The following is an 18,026-nucleotide window of genomic DNA, read 5'->3' on the forward strand; positions in this document are numbered from 1 at the left end:
GCAATACTGGGGATAGAAATCCTGGGCATTCTATCTCCGAGCTACACCTCAGTCCTATTTTTTATCCTTTACTTTGAAACAGGGTCTCACTATGTTGCAGAGGGCCTCACTAAGTATCTGAGGCTGGCTGCGAACCATGATCCTTCCATTCCAGCTTCCCAAGTACTGGGATTACAAGCCTGTACCACCATGTCTGGCTCAATTTAATCTTTTTTGTAGTTCCAAAGGACATATCTTTTTCTTTTCTTTTCTTTTCTTTTTATTTTATTTATTTAATTTTATTTTATTTTATTTTGTGGTACTGGAAATTGAACTCAGGGGCAGTTTACCTCCGAGGTATATCCCCAGCCCTATTTTTTTTAATTCTTTATTTTTGAAACAGGGTCTCAATGGGTTACAGAGGCCTCACTAAGTAGCTGAGGCTGGCCATGAACCCAGATCCTCCTGTCTCAGCCTTCCAAATGCTGGGACTGCAAGTGTGCACTACCATGTCTGGCTTCCAAAGGACATTTCTTTACATTGACTGCAGACCAAATAATCAGTTTCTTAGGAGGCTTATCTCCTTTCTGTTCTCATCCTCCTTCATTTCTTTTGACTTACTAGAGTTACCAATATCTATGTCACTCCACTAAATAAATAAATAAATAAATAAATGATAAAAATAAGCCTGGGGGTATAGCTCAGAAGTAGAATGCCCCTAGTCCCTAGTACTACAAAAAAAAATTGCCTGCTTATCTCTTCTGATGTGTTTTAAAGTCTATTTGTTTAGATATAAGCATTGCTATTCTGCTTGTTTTTTGTTTCCACTTGCATAATTTATCTTTTTTCATCCTTTAGCCTTTAGCCTATGGAAGTCTTTGGCTATAAGGTAAGTTTCTTGCAAGCATCATATAGTTGAATTATGTTCTTAAATTCACATTGCAAGTTTATGTCTTTTAACTGAGGGAGTTAATATCTTTGATCAGTGTTATTGAGATATGATTTTTGTTTTCTGTCATTTTTAGTTCTATGTTCTGTTTGATGTAGTGTTATTTCTCTTTTGCTTAGATGTTCATCTTGTGGAATTCATCCTTCATCTGGTTCTGGTATTTGCTTCTTTTTTCTTGTGTTTTATTTCTTTAATTATTTTTTCTAAGCTGGCTTTGTACTCATGAATTGTTTTAGTTTCTGCTTGCCTTGGAACATTTTTATTTCTCTATCAATTTTATTTCTTTTTTGCAATGCTGGGGATTCAACTCAGGGCATTCTACCTCTGAGCTACACCCTCAGCCCTATTTTACTCTTTATTTTGAAACAGGGTTTCACTAAGTTGAGAAGGGCCTAAGTAGTTGAGGCTGGGAATGAACCTGCAATCCTCCTGTCTCAACCTCCCAAGTACTGGGATTACAAGAATGTACCACCATGCTTGGCCTCTCCATCAATTTTGAAGTTATCTTTGCTGGATATAGCAGTCTTGGTTGAAAGTTGTTTTCTTCCACGGACTGGAGTACATCAAACTAGCCTCTGCTGGCTTTCATGACTTGGTTTGAGAAGTTGGGAGTGTTCCAGAAGTGGTGGCATGTTTGTAATCTCAGTACTTAGGAGGCTAAGACAGGAGGGTCACAGGTTCACAGCTACCTTCAGCTACTTAGTGAGGTCCTCTGCAACTTAGTGAGACCCTATTTCAAAATAAAAAATAGGATTGGGGGTGAGCTCAGAGGTAGAACACCCCTGAATCCAACCCCAGTATTGTTAAAAAAAAGTCTGGAGTAATTCTTACTGTTTGCTACTGAATGTCACCCATTTTTTGTTCTATTTTAACATCTTTTTGTCATTTTACTTATTACATGGTGTGGGAAAGTCCTTCTTTGATCTTGTCCTGATGTTGTTCTGAATGTCTCCTGTGAGTGGATGTCCCAAGTCTTTTTCTATGTCTGGGAAATTCTCTACAACTAGTTACCTGAAGAGGGTTCTGATACCTCTTTGTTTTTGCTTCTAGACCTTCTTCAATGCCATTTATCCATAAGTTATGATGTTTCATATTGCCCCATATTTCTTGGCTATTCAAGACCTGTTGTTGTACTGTCTTCTCTATACTGTTAACTATGTTTTCAGTTTTGAAGAACAATCTTCCAAGAGTGATACTCTATTTTCCATGTTGTCTAGCCTGCCAGAAGTGGTTACTATTGTGGTCTTTAAGTCATTTATTGACTCCTTCATTTCACTCAAAACCTCTTTTTGGTTCTTACTTAGGACCTTAATTTCTCTATTGCTACACTCTTTCATGTACACTTTCTTTGAAGCCTTTCATCATATTGAAGAATAAAATTCAGAATTTCCCTTCTTGAACTTTATGCAGATCAATACTGGTTATCTCCCTTGTTGTTGAATTGTGGGAGTTTATTATTTCCTATTGTCTTGGCATCCTCTGCCTCTTTGTGTTTTTGTCTATTTGTTATCCCTTTATAATAAGGTCTATGCTGGGGGTATATACTTGCCTCTACAAATCTGTCTCATATAATAAATCTCTTGAGTTTGTCCCTCAGAGCCTCTTTAACTAGATTTAATTCTAGCACAGGCAAAGTGCTCACCAGGCCCAAACTCTGTAAGGCCAGACCCTATGATGTTCCGTTCAAAGACTGTAGCCTGCTGATTACAATTTTTTTTTTTTTTTTTTTTGGGTGGTACTGGGGCGGAACCCAGGGGCTTTCTACCTCCAGGCTATACTCCCAGACTTATTTTATATTTTATTTAGAAACAGAGTCTCACTAGTTGCTGAGAGCCTCACTAGGTAGATGAGGCTGGCTTCGAACATGTACGATCCTCCTGTCTCAGCCTCTCAAGCGCAGAGATTACAAGCGTGCGCCACCACGCCCGGCTTGCTGATTACAATTTAATACCCCACAGTCACTATACTGCTCTGCTGATTGGGAGCCCATGAAACTGCAGAGAGCTGCCCTCCAGCCTCTGTGGCCAGTGGGTTTAAGCTCAGCAGGATCAGCAACTACTATGTTCTGAGCTTGTGGCCCAGTTCACTGAGCTTTGATAGCCCCTGGGATACTACCACTGATCTGCTGGTTACAATAATATGAGTACTACCAGTCACTGACATACATGTACAACAGACACAAAATCTATTGGAAGCAACATTGTTGAGTTCCCAGCCTGTAGCTGTGATCATGTAAACCCCTGCTGGCCCCTGGCCTCCCTGCTTTCAGGCCTCAAGCTCTTGTACAGTTCTAAGCCTGGGGCTTGGATAACTGTGATCATAGAGCCCTTGTTGCCTCTGGCACTGGTGCTTATAGCACCCAAACACAACCAAAAGTGAGTTTATAGCTTTCCAAGGCCATAACTTGTTAGGCTGAGTTATTTCACTCCAAAGACACTAAGGCTGGGTGTCCTGTGGTAATCGCTAGAAATTCTATAAGGGCTCAGCAAACTGTGACTCTAGTGCTTTCCCTCCTAAATATCCCTAGGGGCTGTCTTCCAATTCACATTTCTGTTATGTCCAACTGCAGCCCTCACCCTTACCTCTCCAGGGATGTTTTGCAAAGTCACAGACTTGGCAAGTCTGTTCACTACAAGTGCCTATGGCCACACAGAGTGGTCTCTGGGACAGGTGCTGGGACAGTTTGTTAACTCTCAGGCTTGATGAGCACCACTCATGGTCTACAAGCAGAGATGAGTTCAGTTGCAGCAACAAAATCTAGCTGGGCCACCTTGGTGGTCGGGTCTTTGTCAAGCACGGAGAGAAAAGTCAACTGCTTTTGATGATGGTCTGTAATTGCTGGCTTCACAAAATTCTGTTACTTCTTTGCTGGATATCTTTTTGAGCTACAGGTCTCAACAGCTGCTGGCCCTGTGCAGGCTCAGCAAAGTGGTGCCACTGCTGCTGCTCTCCATTCACCGAGTGACATGCATGGAGCTCTTTACAGCCCTCTGCTCTCTATTCTGCCTCTGATTCCGCCCACATTTTGATTGTCATTGTTTTATTGAGTTTGGTTGCTTTCCTTTCCTTGTCAACCAGCAGTCTTCTCAGTGGTTGAATTTCAAGTCTCAAAATGCCTGAAACACAGTTTCCCTCTATTCTGCCATCTTTAATCTAAGATTGCATACATATTCTAACTATCTATTGTCATGTTCCACTCAAGATGTAGCTTTAAGATGAACTTAAGTGATATTCCATGATAGGATTCTTCAGTCACCTTTTATGGCTTTATAGAGTGCTCAGCAAACATTTATAGACTTTGATGTATTTTGCTATGTAGCCCAAGGCAGAATCACCTTAAATTCTCCTCTAGTACTGTCCTCAATTTTATGCATGTGAAAACACATCTGACAGCTATGATAGTATATTACACATAACTGCTATATTACAATACTGAAATTAAAGCAATAATCTATCAGTAAAAAGAAACAGTATAACTTTTAATACTTACCACAAGCTTTAGAAGCAGCCACACAAATTTCTTCTGCAATATACTCTCCAGCTGGAAACTTCAGATAATCTCCCTCAGCTTTCCCAAGGGAATGGTAAAGATACACCTGAAGGACTGAATCTATTTGCTTCACAGAATTAGCATTTCCAGGAATATCACCATTCTGATGAATAGGAGATGTGGATGTTGCTTCCATTTCTGTCATTGTAAGGCAAGCCATTCCCATGCAGTCTTTTTCAGAACATCGGCCTATTAGAGAAAACAATGAAGTTACAAGTCAAAGTGATATTTAGAAGATACCCCTGTATACAAAGAAGACTTGACAGTAGAGACTTTGTCAAAGCCATTAATTAACTAAATATTGTGTACTAGTACATGCAAAGCACAGTGTAAGAAATAAGATTATAAACTTCCAGTGGACAATCATAAGTTTCCAGCTAAAAACCTAAGAAATCATAATATAAGCCAGTTGTGGTGACACATGCCTGTAATCCCAATAGTTTGGAGGCTAGGTAGGATCATAGGTTAAAAGGCAGGCTCAACAATTTATGGAGGCCCTCAATAACTTAGACCTTGTTTCAATATAAAAAAATAAAATAGGGCTTGGGCTATAGCTCAGCAGTAGAACACCCCTGAGTAAAATCTCCAGTACCACAAAAGAAAAAAACAGCCGGGCGTGGTGGCGCACGCTTGTAATCCCTGCACTTGGGAGGCTGAGACAGGAGGATCGTATAGGTTCGAAGCCAGCCTCAGCTACTTAGTGAGGCTTTCAGCAACTTAGTGAGACCCTGTTTACAAATAAAATATATATATATAAAAACAAGGTCTGGGAGTATAGCCCGGAGGTAAAAAGCCTCTGGGTTCCATCCCCAGTACCACCAAAAGAAAAAAACAAACACTACAAAAATCACAGTAAAAATATGTAACACTAATAAAATAAACACTGAATCAGTTATAGACAGAAAAAGAAATCTCATGCGCAAACATGATTACTCTACAAATGAACTGCTCTGCCTATTGCTTACTGGTATCTGGAGGAGGAAAGTAACATTTCAAGCTGGAATAAACAAAGCTTTATTAAACAAAGTAAAACTGATCTTGAAAAATGGATTGAATTTAGATGAATGGAAGAAAAGAGACATCTCAGGAATGTGAATGTGCTAAAGACTAAAAAGGTAGAAAGATACGCTGTATCTTCAAGTACTCTGTCAAACTTTTCCTATATAAATACAAGAAAATTTATTCTGTAAAGGAAAGAATTAAAAGTATAGATGGATACTTGTAACAAGACTGTTAGCTAGCTATCCAATATGTGTTTTTTCCTTTTTCCTTGATTCAGAAGCCTGATTTTGTTGGAGATAGCTAAATGCCTAACAAAACATTATACATCCCAAGAGATGGATAAATAAGTGAATCAGTCTCAGAAAATAAGATTTAAGTGGAAGTTGTTGGGTGGTTCTTTGAGGATCATCCTTAAAAAGGATGCTGATCTTGCTGGCCTGATCTTTTTGTTTCTTTCTCCATAACTCTGAGAATGAATTTATGATAGGACCATAAGGCAAATGAAGAAAAGGCAAAGCAAATAACATTTAACATGCTTACATAACAGATCAATGTCAGGAATCACCTGCCACCAGATGGGGTGGCGCACGCTTGTAATCCCAGCATTTCGGAGGCTGAGACAGGAGGATCGCAGTTCATGGACAGCCTCAGCTACTTAGTGAGGCCCTCTACAACTTAATGAGACCCTATTTCAAAATAAAGAGTAAAAAATAGGCAGAGGGTGTAGCTTGGAGGTCGAATGCCCCTGTGTTTCATCCCCAGACCCGAAAAAAAAAAAAAAAAAAGAATCACCTACCTACCACAAGTCATCTTGTCAAATTACAAATTACTGTAATCCTGACTGATAAAAGGAAGGAAAGATTTAAATGTCATACCTAAGAACTTAGACTTTATTTCACAGACAATGAATTAGAAAGGTAAAGTAATTAACAGAAAGCTACAGAATAGTTCAAGCAGTTGCAAAAATATAAACTGAAAGCACTGAATTATAAAAACATAAGATTTGATGCTACCTGGTGAACAAAATAAGCACTGTTGTCTTATACATTTTCATTTAGAAACGGAGTTGAGCAATTATTCCATTTCTTAATCTGAGCCAGTGGTAAACACAAGTGTGTTCACCTTATGAAAATTTATCAAAGCTGGGTGTAGTGGCACATACTTGTAATCCCAGTACTTGGAAGGCTGAGACAGAAGGCTCAGCTACATAGTGAGGCCCTCTGCAACTCAGTGAGACCTTGTTTCAAAATAAAGAATAAAAAATAGGGCTGCGGTGTAGCTTGGAGGTAGAATGCCACTGGGTCCCATCCCCTGGATGGTAAAAAAAAAAAAAAAATTATCAAGCTACACACTTATGAGTACACTCTAATTAAAACACTCTAATTAAAGGCCTACTTTTAAACTTTTATATGGAGTAAATTCATGATTAAATTTTTTCATTTTTAGTTTGTTTACTTATTTATTTATTTATTATTTATTTATTTATTTATTTTTGTGGTACTAGGACTCAAACTCATGCATGCTAGGCAAGCACTTCACCACTGAGCTACATCACCAGCTCTGTTTATTATCTTGTGTGTGTGTGCGCGCGCGCAGTACTGGGGATGGAACTCAGGCGTATTCTACCTCCGAGCTACACCCTCAGCGCTATTTTTTATTCTTTATTTTGAAATAGGGTCTCACTGAGTTGCAAAGGGCCTCACTAAGTAGCTGAGGCTGTCTGTGAACCCGGATCCTCCTATCTCAGTCTCCCAAATGTTGGATTTACAAGCATGAGCCCCCACACCTGACTCTGTTTATTATCTTTTGAGACAGAGTTTCACTAAGTTGCCCAGGCCAGCCTCCAGTTTGAAATTCTCCTGTCTTAGACTCCCAAGTATTTGGGACCACAGAGTGTGTCAACCATGCCCAGCTAATGTTTCAATTTTAATTTTGGTTGACTATCTTCATTTACACTTATTCTGAAACTTGGATTGCAGGCTCATTTCACCATTTTCACCTCCCCTTACCTCTAACACATGAATGTTCTGTGGACACCCCTCTTTGTCAACAATTTGTACAAGCCCCAACTTAGCTTACCTGTCTATATACTGAGCCTGGTCTCATAACAGCATGTTAAAATTTCTGCCCCCAGAAATTTTATCATTTACAATGCATATCCAGTCATAAAACAGGACATGCTTGGCTCCATCTTGGTGTTTCAAAATCTAAGTCATGTCATCTTTCTAAGCCTACAACTCATCCAAAGCTATAGCAACAAGCAGCATTTGGCAAAAGGTTCCCCTCCTAATAGCCTATTTTGAAAGAAGCAATGGCTGGCAGTAAAAGTTAACACCATGGACCTCCTCTAATACATGTTATGCCTTGAGTGCAAAACTACTGGTCTCTAGTACCTGCTTCTATACAGGGACCTCAGCAAGCTACAGGCTTTAATCCTACTGTTTTTTATTTATAATCGACAGGAATGTTCAGATTGACCTATTTTTCATCCAAGATATATATTTTTTGTTTTTTGCTTTTTACTTTTTTTTTTTTTTTTTTTTTTTTTTTTGGTGCTACTGGGGTTCCTGGAAGCCCTTCTATCTCCGGGCTACACTCCCAGACCTACTTTTTTTATTTGGAAACAGGGTCTCTTAAGCCAGCAAGGCTGGCTCCAAACCAGCGTGATCCTCCTGTCTCCGCCTCCCAAGCGCAGGGATTACAAGCATGCGCCACCATGCCCGGCCTTACTTTTTACATTTTAGTAAGGCCTAATTTAGTGTTTAGAACAGAAAGATTGTTCAATGAACATCATACCTCCTTAAATATATACACATAGCCCAGAACTCCATAAGTACTTAATAAATATTTGCTTAATTAGCCAGGCATGGTGGTGCATGCTTGTAAAAATCCCCACTCTTGGGAGGCGGAGACAGGAGCATCACGCAGGTTCGAAGCCAGTCGCGCTGGCTTAAGAGACCCTGGTTCCAAATAAAAAGTGTAAAATAGGTCTGGGAGTGTAGCCTGGAGGTACAAGGGTTTCCAGGAACCCCAGTACCACATATATATATATATATATAATTTTTTTTTGCTTAATTAAAATGAATTCAGTGATTCAGAAGAAGTACTGATCCTTTGCTAAGGAAAGAATAATTGGCTTTTTTCTTCTGTGAAATCACAACAAAAAAGAGTACAATGATTACAATTAGTTACAGTGAGGTCACTGCTTTGATAGTGTCAAGGTGCCAACAGTTTTACTCACTATTACTTTTATACCTTCTGTACGAACATCAACACAGTGGGAAAAGACACTTAGCATCTTAGTATTATTATAAAAATCATTTTAACTTCTCTTAAATGATTTTCAAGGATCCCCAGGCATCTGCCAGAGACCACATTTTGAGAATTGCTATAGTTCTCCTAGTTACAAATCCTATAGAAAACCAAACATATGTACACCAAGAAGCACATTACAAATATATTCATTGCATCTCAGTTTCCAAAGGCAAAAAAACCCTACAAACACAAATTATCAGTAAAATGAGTAAATATTTTGGCACATCTTACATTATATTCCTGTTTTTTAATAAGTGTATTATAGTTTTATGAAACATGGATATATATTGAGAATGCAATGTTGTGGAAACAGTTAACTGTAGAAGACTGCAAGCTAAAAAGCTAAACCCAAGCTGTGCATGGTGGCTCACGCTTGTAATCCCAGCGCTTGGGAGGCTGAGACAGGAAGATCACACAGGTTCGAAGCCAGCCTCAGCTACTTAGTGAGGCTCTCAGCAATTTAGTGAGACCATGTTTCCAGATAAAACATAAAATAGGTCTGGTAGTATAGCCTAGAGGTAGAAAGCCTCTGGGTTCCATCCCCAGTAAAACACACACAAAAAAAGCTAAACCCATTTAATGAATGAATGCGTCATTCATTACTACACTCTTAACTCCTAGAACAGTGGCTGAGACAGGAGCATCACACGGGTTCAAAGCCAGCCTCAGCTACTTAGTGAGGCTCTCAGCAACTTAGTGAGACCCTGTTTCCAAGTAAAATATTTTTTAAAAAAAAGGTCTGGGAGTATAGCCCAGAGGTAGAAAGCCTCTGGGTTCCACCCCCAGTACCACCAAAAAAAAAAAAAAAAGATTAAATAGAAATTGTGATGGATTTTAGTATAAAAATACGTAAGACAGAAGATATGAGTAATTTTTTGGTGTGTGTGGTACTGGGGGTGGAACCCAGGGGCTTTTGTACCTCTAGGCTATACTCCCAGAGCTAATTTATACTTTATTTGGAAACAGGGTCTCACTAAGTTACTGAGAGCCTCACTCAGTAGCTGAGGCTGGCTTTGAACCTGTGCCTTCCTCCTGTCTCATCCTCCCAAGTGCTGGGATTACAAGCAGGTGCCACCACGCCCGATGTGATATGAGTAAATTTTGATATTAACTACTAAAAACTTCATATTTAAGGTTCTGTTTTTCCATTGTATATGCATAGGTTGATTATAACACTTTGGTTTTTATTTATTGAATAGCTAAAAATCAAAACTTCGATGTCATCTTAAATTTCTCCCCCCTCCATCCTCCCTTCTTAACCAATCCATAATAGTCTTATAATCTCTCTCCAGTCTGACTTATTTCTACTAATTCCTTATTACTCCAGGAATAGGTTATTTTCCTACCTCTATCATTTCACTTTCCAATTCATACTATACTTAGAACTAGTACCACTTTAATTCTCCTAAAATATGTTAGAAAGCTCTTTCCCAGTTTGAAAATTTTAAAGTTTCTCCTTTACCTGTGGGGCAAAGTACATTCTTCTCATCCTAGCACTTAATACTCCATAATCTATTCCAATCTATACTTTTAACCTGATTTGTTACTATTCTTATACAAACCTTTATTTTTAATTAAGTTTTCTATTTTTCCAAATATGTTATGCTTATGTTGCCTCTGATTACCTCCTATACAAATTCCTTCCTCTTACGCAAAATCAGATCCTGCCTAGTTTGTTTGTTTGATTTTTTTTTGGGGGGGGGGTGGTGAAGGGTTTGGTACTAGGGATTGAACTAGGGGCATTCTATCTCCAAGTTATACCCCCAATTCAATTTTATTTCTTATTGGAAACAGTGTCTAAGTTGCAGAGAGCCTCACTAAGATACTGAGCCCAACTTCAAAACTGTGATCCTCCTATTTCAGCCTCCCAAGTACTGGGATTATAAGCATGTGCCACCGTGCCTGGAGGATTCTTGCTAGTTTTGACTCTATCTCCTCTCTAGAGCCTTCTCTGTTCACCTCAACTCTCAAATATCTGTAAATCATATTTACTTTATTTCACAAATTATACTCTATGTCCTTAGGAAACAGAAACTATTTTATATTTTTCTGTATCTCTTTGGAATATAGCAAAATACCCTTTTACGTTACAGGTATTAATAAATATTTATTTGATGACTAAAGTTCTTTTTAAATATACAATCAACATGCATTTACTGAATACTGCTCATGTGTTCTCCACTGTTTCTTTTTTAACTTAGATACTATGTCTCAAAGAATACACAATCAGCCAGACATGGTGGCATATGCCTGTAAATCCTAGTATTTGGAAGGCTGAGAGAGGAGAATCACAGGTTCAAAAACAACCTTACCAAGCAGTGAGACTCCATCAACCTAGTGAAATCCTGTTTCAAAAATAAAAGTAAAACAAGGCAGGGGGTGTAGCTCAGAGGTAGAACATCCCTGGGTTCAATCCCCAGTACCACACACAAAAAAGCATGCACAATCCACTTGAAAATATATGGCTAAGTCTAGAAAAATAACCATCAAACATAGCATATAACAAATGAGGTAGAATTTTACCCAAGAGTGTTTATAGCAATAATAAAAATAGTAGTGTTACTAAATAACAATAATATTAATTAATTAACATCTAAGGAGACCTTAAAGTGCTAGGCTTGAGGGCTTTTAATGTATTCACTTGTTTAATTCTCATTAACCCTATCGGGAAAGTACTATAATTCTCTCCATTTTCCATATTATAGACTCAGTTCTATACCCCATTTCACTGCTCATACTTAGAACTAGACTTTGTAGAAGGATAGAGAACTGAGTGAAAGTTAAAGGTTAGAAGAAGCATAGCTTAGTATAAGAAAATGTGGAAACCAGCTTGCAAGTCTAGAGCAGAGAATACTCTCTGAGAGTCCTTAGACAAAACACTGAATAAGAGACTGATAATAGAGTATCTTGAAATTCAGGAAAAGGAAGTTAAATTTAATAGATGAAAAAGAGTAAGCCATAAAGATCTGGAGGGAAGAGAATGCCACAATAAGGCATAAAGTGATACTTATATTAAAGAGATACTTATATTAAAGATAAATAGAAGAAACAGACACTAGATTCCGAGTTTATGTAACTTTCAATATTCTAGGCTCCAGAATCAAGTCTTGGGATTCAAGTAGCAAATGGGAGAAAGCTCAGAAATGAGACAAAATACAAAAAAGGTGGCACCTGCCTGTAATCCCAGTACTTGGGAGGCGGAGAAAGGAAGATCAGAGTTTCTTGGCCAGACTTAACAACTTAGTGAAGCCCTCTGCAACTTAGTGAGACTCACCCTGTTTCAAAATAGAAAATAAAATAGGACTGGAGGTATAGCTCAGAGGCAGAATGTCCCTGGGTTCACTCCCAAATACCACACATACACAAAAAAAAGAAATACAGACATACTCAATGGATTAATATAAAAGGCAAATGAAAAAGATCATTTATAAGATGATGACTAATTTTGGGGAGAGGTATACTAAGGACTAAACCCAGAGTCATTTTAACACTAAGCTCTACACCAGCCCTATTTCATATTTTATTTTGAAATAGGGTCTTACTAAGTTGCTGAGGCTGGCCTTAAATTTGCGATCTTTCTATCTCAGCCTCCCAAGTACTGGTATTACAGATGTGCACCTGATGACGCCTAATTTAAAGCCTACGTGATGAGGAGAGAAGGAAATTAGTTGTGTTATCAGCTTTCTGTTACTGTGACAAAATACTTGACATAACTAATTCAAAACCAGAAAAGATTTATTTTAGCTTACAGTTTTAGTCCATAGTTGCTTGACTATGTTGCTTTGGGCCAGTATAGGCAAAGTAACTCACGGTGAGACCCATGGCAGAGAGGCCTATTCACCTTATGGCAGCGGGGTAGCAAAGAGAAAGGAGGAGCCAGAATCCGAATATCCCCTTTAATGGAATGTCCCTAGTGACCTAACTTTCTTCTACTAGGTCCCACCTCCTAAAGTCTCCACAATTTCCCAACAGTGCCAAGAGCTGGTGACCGAGCTTTTAACACATGGCTCTTTGGGGGATATTCAAGATCCAGACTATAGAGATATACAAAGAGATGGTTTTAATTTGGTATACACTTAGCTTAAGGAGATGATCAGAAACAGTGGCAAAAGACCAGCACTGAAAAAAACAGAGAGTGACAGGAATGACAACAGGATCAGTTTAAAGTACTAAGCCAAAGCTACAATGATAGTAACAGGAGAGGAAACCTATTACGCCATGATGGAACTAGCTTTGTATCAGTAAGTTTATCAGAAAAGGCAACTAAGCCAGGCATGGTGGCACACGCTTGTGATCCCAGCATTTGGGAGGTGGAGACCGAAGGATCGGGGTTCGCAGATAGCCTCAGATATTTAGCGAGGCCCTCCGCAACTCGGTGAGACCCTGTTTCAAAAAATAAAAAGAATTAAAAATAAATAGGCCTTGAGGTATAGCTCAGAGGTAGAATTCTCCTGGGTTCCATCCCCAGTACCACAAAGAAAAAGAAAAAAGAAAAGCTATCAAACACTAACAAAGAGGTTCCCAAACTATTGGGGAATGCTTAACGTTTTAGTAATTTTTTTCATGACATCCCTAGGCTAAAAGAAATATTAAAATAAGAAACACCCTAAGAAGTATTAATTCCCTTACTGTACAATTTCTCAAACCTTAGAATCATATTGGACACTACCATACCATCATTTCTTATTCCACTGATTTTCACACAGTAAGTTGTTGCTTTTTAGGAGCGTGACTTTTGAAAATACAAAGATAGGACATTGTAGAAAGGAATGTAGGTATCTAATGCTTACTCTGTGAACTACCTCATACTAACAGTTCAAGTCTGATTCACTGGTGCTCTCGGCACCTTAGCACAGTTTGGGAAACTGGAAACTAAAAGAAGGGCCAAAAAGGAAATAAAATATAATAGGGAAGGAGCACAATGAAGTTCCTAGCATAGTTAACCACAAGAGGGCAGCACAATAGTTGGTACCGGCAGCACAATGGGATTCAAAAAGAGATAATAAGAGTCAAATCTTTCCACAGAAAGGCTATAAGACCCCTTAGTCAGTTCAAGATCTAACTATTCCTTTTCTTCTTAAAGAGGACTATCACCTAATGTGCATTCTGCCTTTCTCTGATTCTCCTTTGCCTGCCCAACTGCAATAGTAACAAGAATTCTATTCCCCCAGTCAGGGTTTCATTATGTTATCCAGGCAGGTCTCCAATTTCTAGGCCCAAGTGATCCTCCCACCTCAACCTCCAAGTAGCTGGGACTATGGGCACTGCCATGCCTGGCTTAAGCAAGACTTTTTTGGTTTACTGCTTTCCATGCATCTTATTCAATCCTCACTACAATCTTATAAGATTTTAAATAATACAAATGTTGATGGGCAAGAACACCAAGATTCAAATCCAAATTTGACCCCAAAGTCAATGCTCTTCCCTATTTGCCTCAAAAGCATCCTGCCCTTCAGAAATAACAGGTGAAGTAAGAAAAGATGCATTGCTTGCCACGCCTGAGATGACTGTCTCAGGTCTCTAAGGAAAAGGCACTAAAAAAAATTTTTTAACCAGTCCCTAAAACATGCTAATAAACTCCAAACATAGGACATTCGCTTAGAGCAAAAATAAACATTATGCACTTATCTAGCTAGCAAATGCTGCAGCTTTCCTATACAGGTAAATACATGTACTATTACGTGCTAGACACATTCCGTCTACAAATATGTAACACTCCAACAGACAGGTACATATACAAGCAAGGGATTCTCAAGCTTGAAATGGTAAAAGGTGAGAATGGTGGGAGAAGAAGGGCCAAAAGTTGATTCTTCATTTTCAGATTTTATGGGGGTTACATTAGAATATATATGCAGCAGCCCAAAGCACTTGCATAAATCCATTATGAAACCAAAAGCAATCATCTCCCTAATTCCCACTTCTGTTTTCCTTGTCCACATTTCTCCTCCCCTCGAAATATTACATACTCAGCTGCTCCTATCCTTTCATTCAAAGAAAAGGAGTTTCCCTTGGCAGATTAATAACCACCGGAAAGCAAACTGAGTAAATTCAACCGACACAGCAACTTAAGCAGATAAAAACCATCCAGGAAGCATTCAATGTGGTAGCCTAAAGACCAGCCATAACAGCTCAAAAGGTATTTCTTATTACTTGTAAATTTTACCCTGAAAGGTTAAGACTCTCTGGCTAATTGGGGAGAAAGGGCAAGGGACTGTTTCCTTTGCTTTTTAAAGGACCCAAGAGCAACGATAAGCCCCACAAATTATTGTCCCAGACCAGTATTAAAAGTTCAGCACTGCCATTTTCGGAGTAAAGAACACGAAGCCTGCCTGTCTACACACGCATGCATCCAACCTTCCTACGCATTCACTCACAGCTCGAGACACCCTCTCCTTCACTGCAGAAAGAGGACAGGCGGCCCGGATCGCATACCCACCGTCGCGGGAGGGGGAGGAAGGGCCTCTTTTTCTGCAGAAGAGAAACAGTTCACATCTTGTTCCCGTTGCCCGCTTCTGAAACCTAAAAATAGAAGCAGCTGTTACTACCGCAGAAATCCACGGGAAATAGATGCTCTTTTTCGAGGCTGTTTCGATGTCTAGAAATCTCAAGACAGAGACGTGGGGGGGGGGGCGCGATAATTATAAGGGACACCTGGATGCAGATGCCAACACCCAGACTCTCCGTCCTAGGCGCGTTGCCTGCACAGTGAGATTCCCCTGGCTGGGAAGTTCGCCGCCTCGGCCGGGAGGCGGGATGGGGAGGTGGGCGGGCGGCCCCACGCAGGGCCGGGCGGCGACACCCACCGGCTGCGGGCCGCGCGGCTGCGGCTGCGGCGAGGAGCGGCCGGCGCGGGCGCGGCGCCGGGCAGGGCCGCGGTGGGCGCAGCCCGGGCCTCGCGCCCTCCCGAGCCGGGCTCGGCTCACATCCCGCGCGGCGGCGAGGCCGAGCCCGCGCCCGGAGCCGGGCCGGGGCCGAGCGCGACGCTCCCGCGCTCCGCGCCGCCGAGGCCGACCGCGGCCCTCCCGCTCCGCGTCCTCGCTCCTTCCTGCGGCCACACCACTCCCACTTTGGGCCGCCGCGACGCCGGTGGCAGCCGCTGTCTCCACCCTCTCGCGGGCCACACGGTCTTCTCCGCGCCGGAGGCGACGCGGGCCGGGGCGCCCTGGCTGCGCCGGGCTCGGCTCCGCTCGGCCGCCTCGGCGCGGGGCGGGGGCGGGGCGGGGGCCGGCGCGCCCCGACTGCGCGTGCGCAGCGCCGCCGGGAGCGCGCGGCGGCGGCGGGGGCGCGCGCGGAGATTCCCGGGGCAGCCCCGGGCGGGAGCGCGCCGGGGAGCCGGGCCCTCGGGGGCTGGGTGCGGCGCGGGCCGGCGCTCCCGGGAGGGGCGTGTGAGCGGCCGCCGGCCGCCGAGGAGGCGGCGGGGGATGAGTCAGCCGGCCGGGGAGGCCCCGCGGCGCGCAGGCTAGCGGGGAGGCCGGGCGGCCTCCGCACCCAGACTTTCCCTCCCGAGCGAGCACGTAGGCTCCTTTCTGCTTTCGCTTCCACGTTCCCGGAGCTGCAGGCCTCCGCCGCGCCAGCCCAGGGCGCTGGGGGAGGGGAACTGACCCCGAGGGCTGCGCCAGCCCCTGCGTCTACTCCAGCGGAAAGTGGAAGGAGGGGCCAGCGGAAGAGGAGAAAAGACTTCCACCGCCCCCAAGAGCCTCGTTCATTCATTCAGTTACGGATCTGCTAGGTGCCAGGCTGTAGGCGCCCAAGGATACTAAGTGAAAGCGACCCACATTCGTCTGACGTACTAGAGCTTGCATTCTCATTGAAGCGACAAAGAAGTCTTTAAATGAGTGATGTGATGGCCACTAGAAAGATAATTTTTTTAAAAAAAGTAGGAAGGGGGAGATGTGTCATTTTAGGTGGCAGAAGAAGCACATCCTAGAGAAAGTGACATTTCAGCAGACTTCTGTAGCATGTCAATGAGCCAGTCTCCTGGCAAAGGGGGAGAGTTTCAGGCAGGGGGAGTAGCAAAGACACCCTGAGAAGGGAATGGGCTTGGCACGTTCAAGGACTAGAAAGTTAAGTCACCGCGGCTGGAGGCCAGGAAAGATGAAACGAAAGAAGTAGCTGGGAACCAGGCTGTTTTGTCATCCTGAATGAAGTGGTGTATTTATAGTGCCCATTTCACCTTACACAAAGGATGCTGTTATTCAGATCTAATGTGTGTCCCATGGTTTCTTTAAATAAATTTCAGCCAACGTGGTGGTGGTGGCACACATTTCTAATCCCAGTGCTTGGGAGGCTGTGAGACAGGAGTATCAAAGGTTCGCGGCCAACCTCAGCAACTTGTGAAGCCCTCTGCAATTTAGTGAGATTATGTTTCAAAGTAAAGAATAAAATAGAGCTGGAGGTGTAGCTCAAAGGTACAATCCACAGTACCACAAGTAAATTTCAACAAAGCAACTCCTGCATTTCTTCTTACATAAAACCCATTGCAAAGATCTTTGAGTGAATGATAGCAGGCTAGGAAATGACTTGAATTCATGCTAACTCGTGTGTGTGTGTGTGTGTGTGTGTGTGTGTGTGTGTGTCTGTCTGTCTGTCTATGTCTGGTACTGTGGATTGAACTCAGGGGCATACTATCTCTGAAACTATACAACAGCCCTATTTTATTTTTTAGTTTTGAAACAAGGTCTCACTAAGTGTGAAGGACCTCACTAAATTACTGAAGGAGGCTGGCTGCGAACCTGTGATCCTACTTGTCCTCGCCTCCCAAGTACTGAGATTACAAGCTTGCAACACCACCTGGCCACGCTAACATCTTTAAAGTAAATAATGAACTAAAGCCATTGCTGTGTGTGTATGTGTGTGTGTGTGTTTACTGAGGATTAAACCCAGAGGCATTCTACCTTCAAACTACATACCCAACCCTATTCTTTTTTTATTTTGAAACCCTAATCCAGTAGGACTAGTGTCCTTATAAAAAAAAAAAAAATAGAGACACACAGGAAGATAGGAAGAAAGCAGATATTTGAAATGGAGGCTGAAACCAGCTTGATGTATCTACAGCTAAGCAACACCTTGAGCCACCACAGATCAGAAGAGGCAACCAAGGGATCCCCCTTAAAGAGTTCAGAGGGAGCATGGCTCTGCCAGCACCTTGATTTAGGAAATTTAACCTCCAGAACTTTGAAAGAGTCAATTTCTTTGTTTTTTATTTTTTGATTTTGAGGTACTAGGGATGGA

General features: G+C 41.7%; 1 protein-coding gene across 1 annotated transcript in view; it reads right to left on the bottom strand.

Annotated features, from left to right (window-relative positions):
- JAK2 (Janus kinase 2) overlaps positions 1-15,285 on the bottom strand; it is a gene marked incomplete at its 3' end in the record, with an annotated part of 122,474 nt that extends 107,189 nt beyond the window's left edge. Inside the window, exons 1-2 of the mRNA XM_080708990.1 lie at positions 15,232-15,285; positions 4,419-4,667 (exon numbers count right to left, since the gene is read on the bottom strand). Of these exons, the coding sequence (XP_080565116.1) occupies positions 4,419-4,644 (226 nt within the window). The 5' untranslated portion in view covers positions 4,645-4,667; positions 15,232-15,285. The remainder of the gene's footprint in view (positions 1-4,418; positions 4,668-15,231) is intronic.
- Positions 15,286-18,026: the final 2,741 nt, after the last annotated feature.

This window comes from Muscardinus avellanarius (assembly GCF_963383645.1).
Source record: "Muscardinus avellanarius genome assembly, chromosome: 13".
Lineage (NCBI taxonomy): Eukaryota > Metazoa > Chordata > Mammalia > Rodentia > Gliridae > Muscardinus > Muscardinus avellanarius.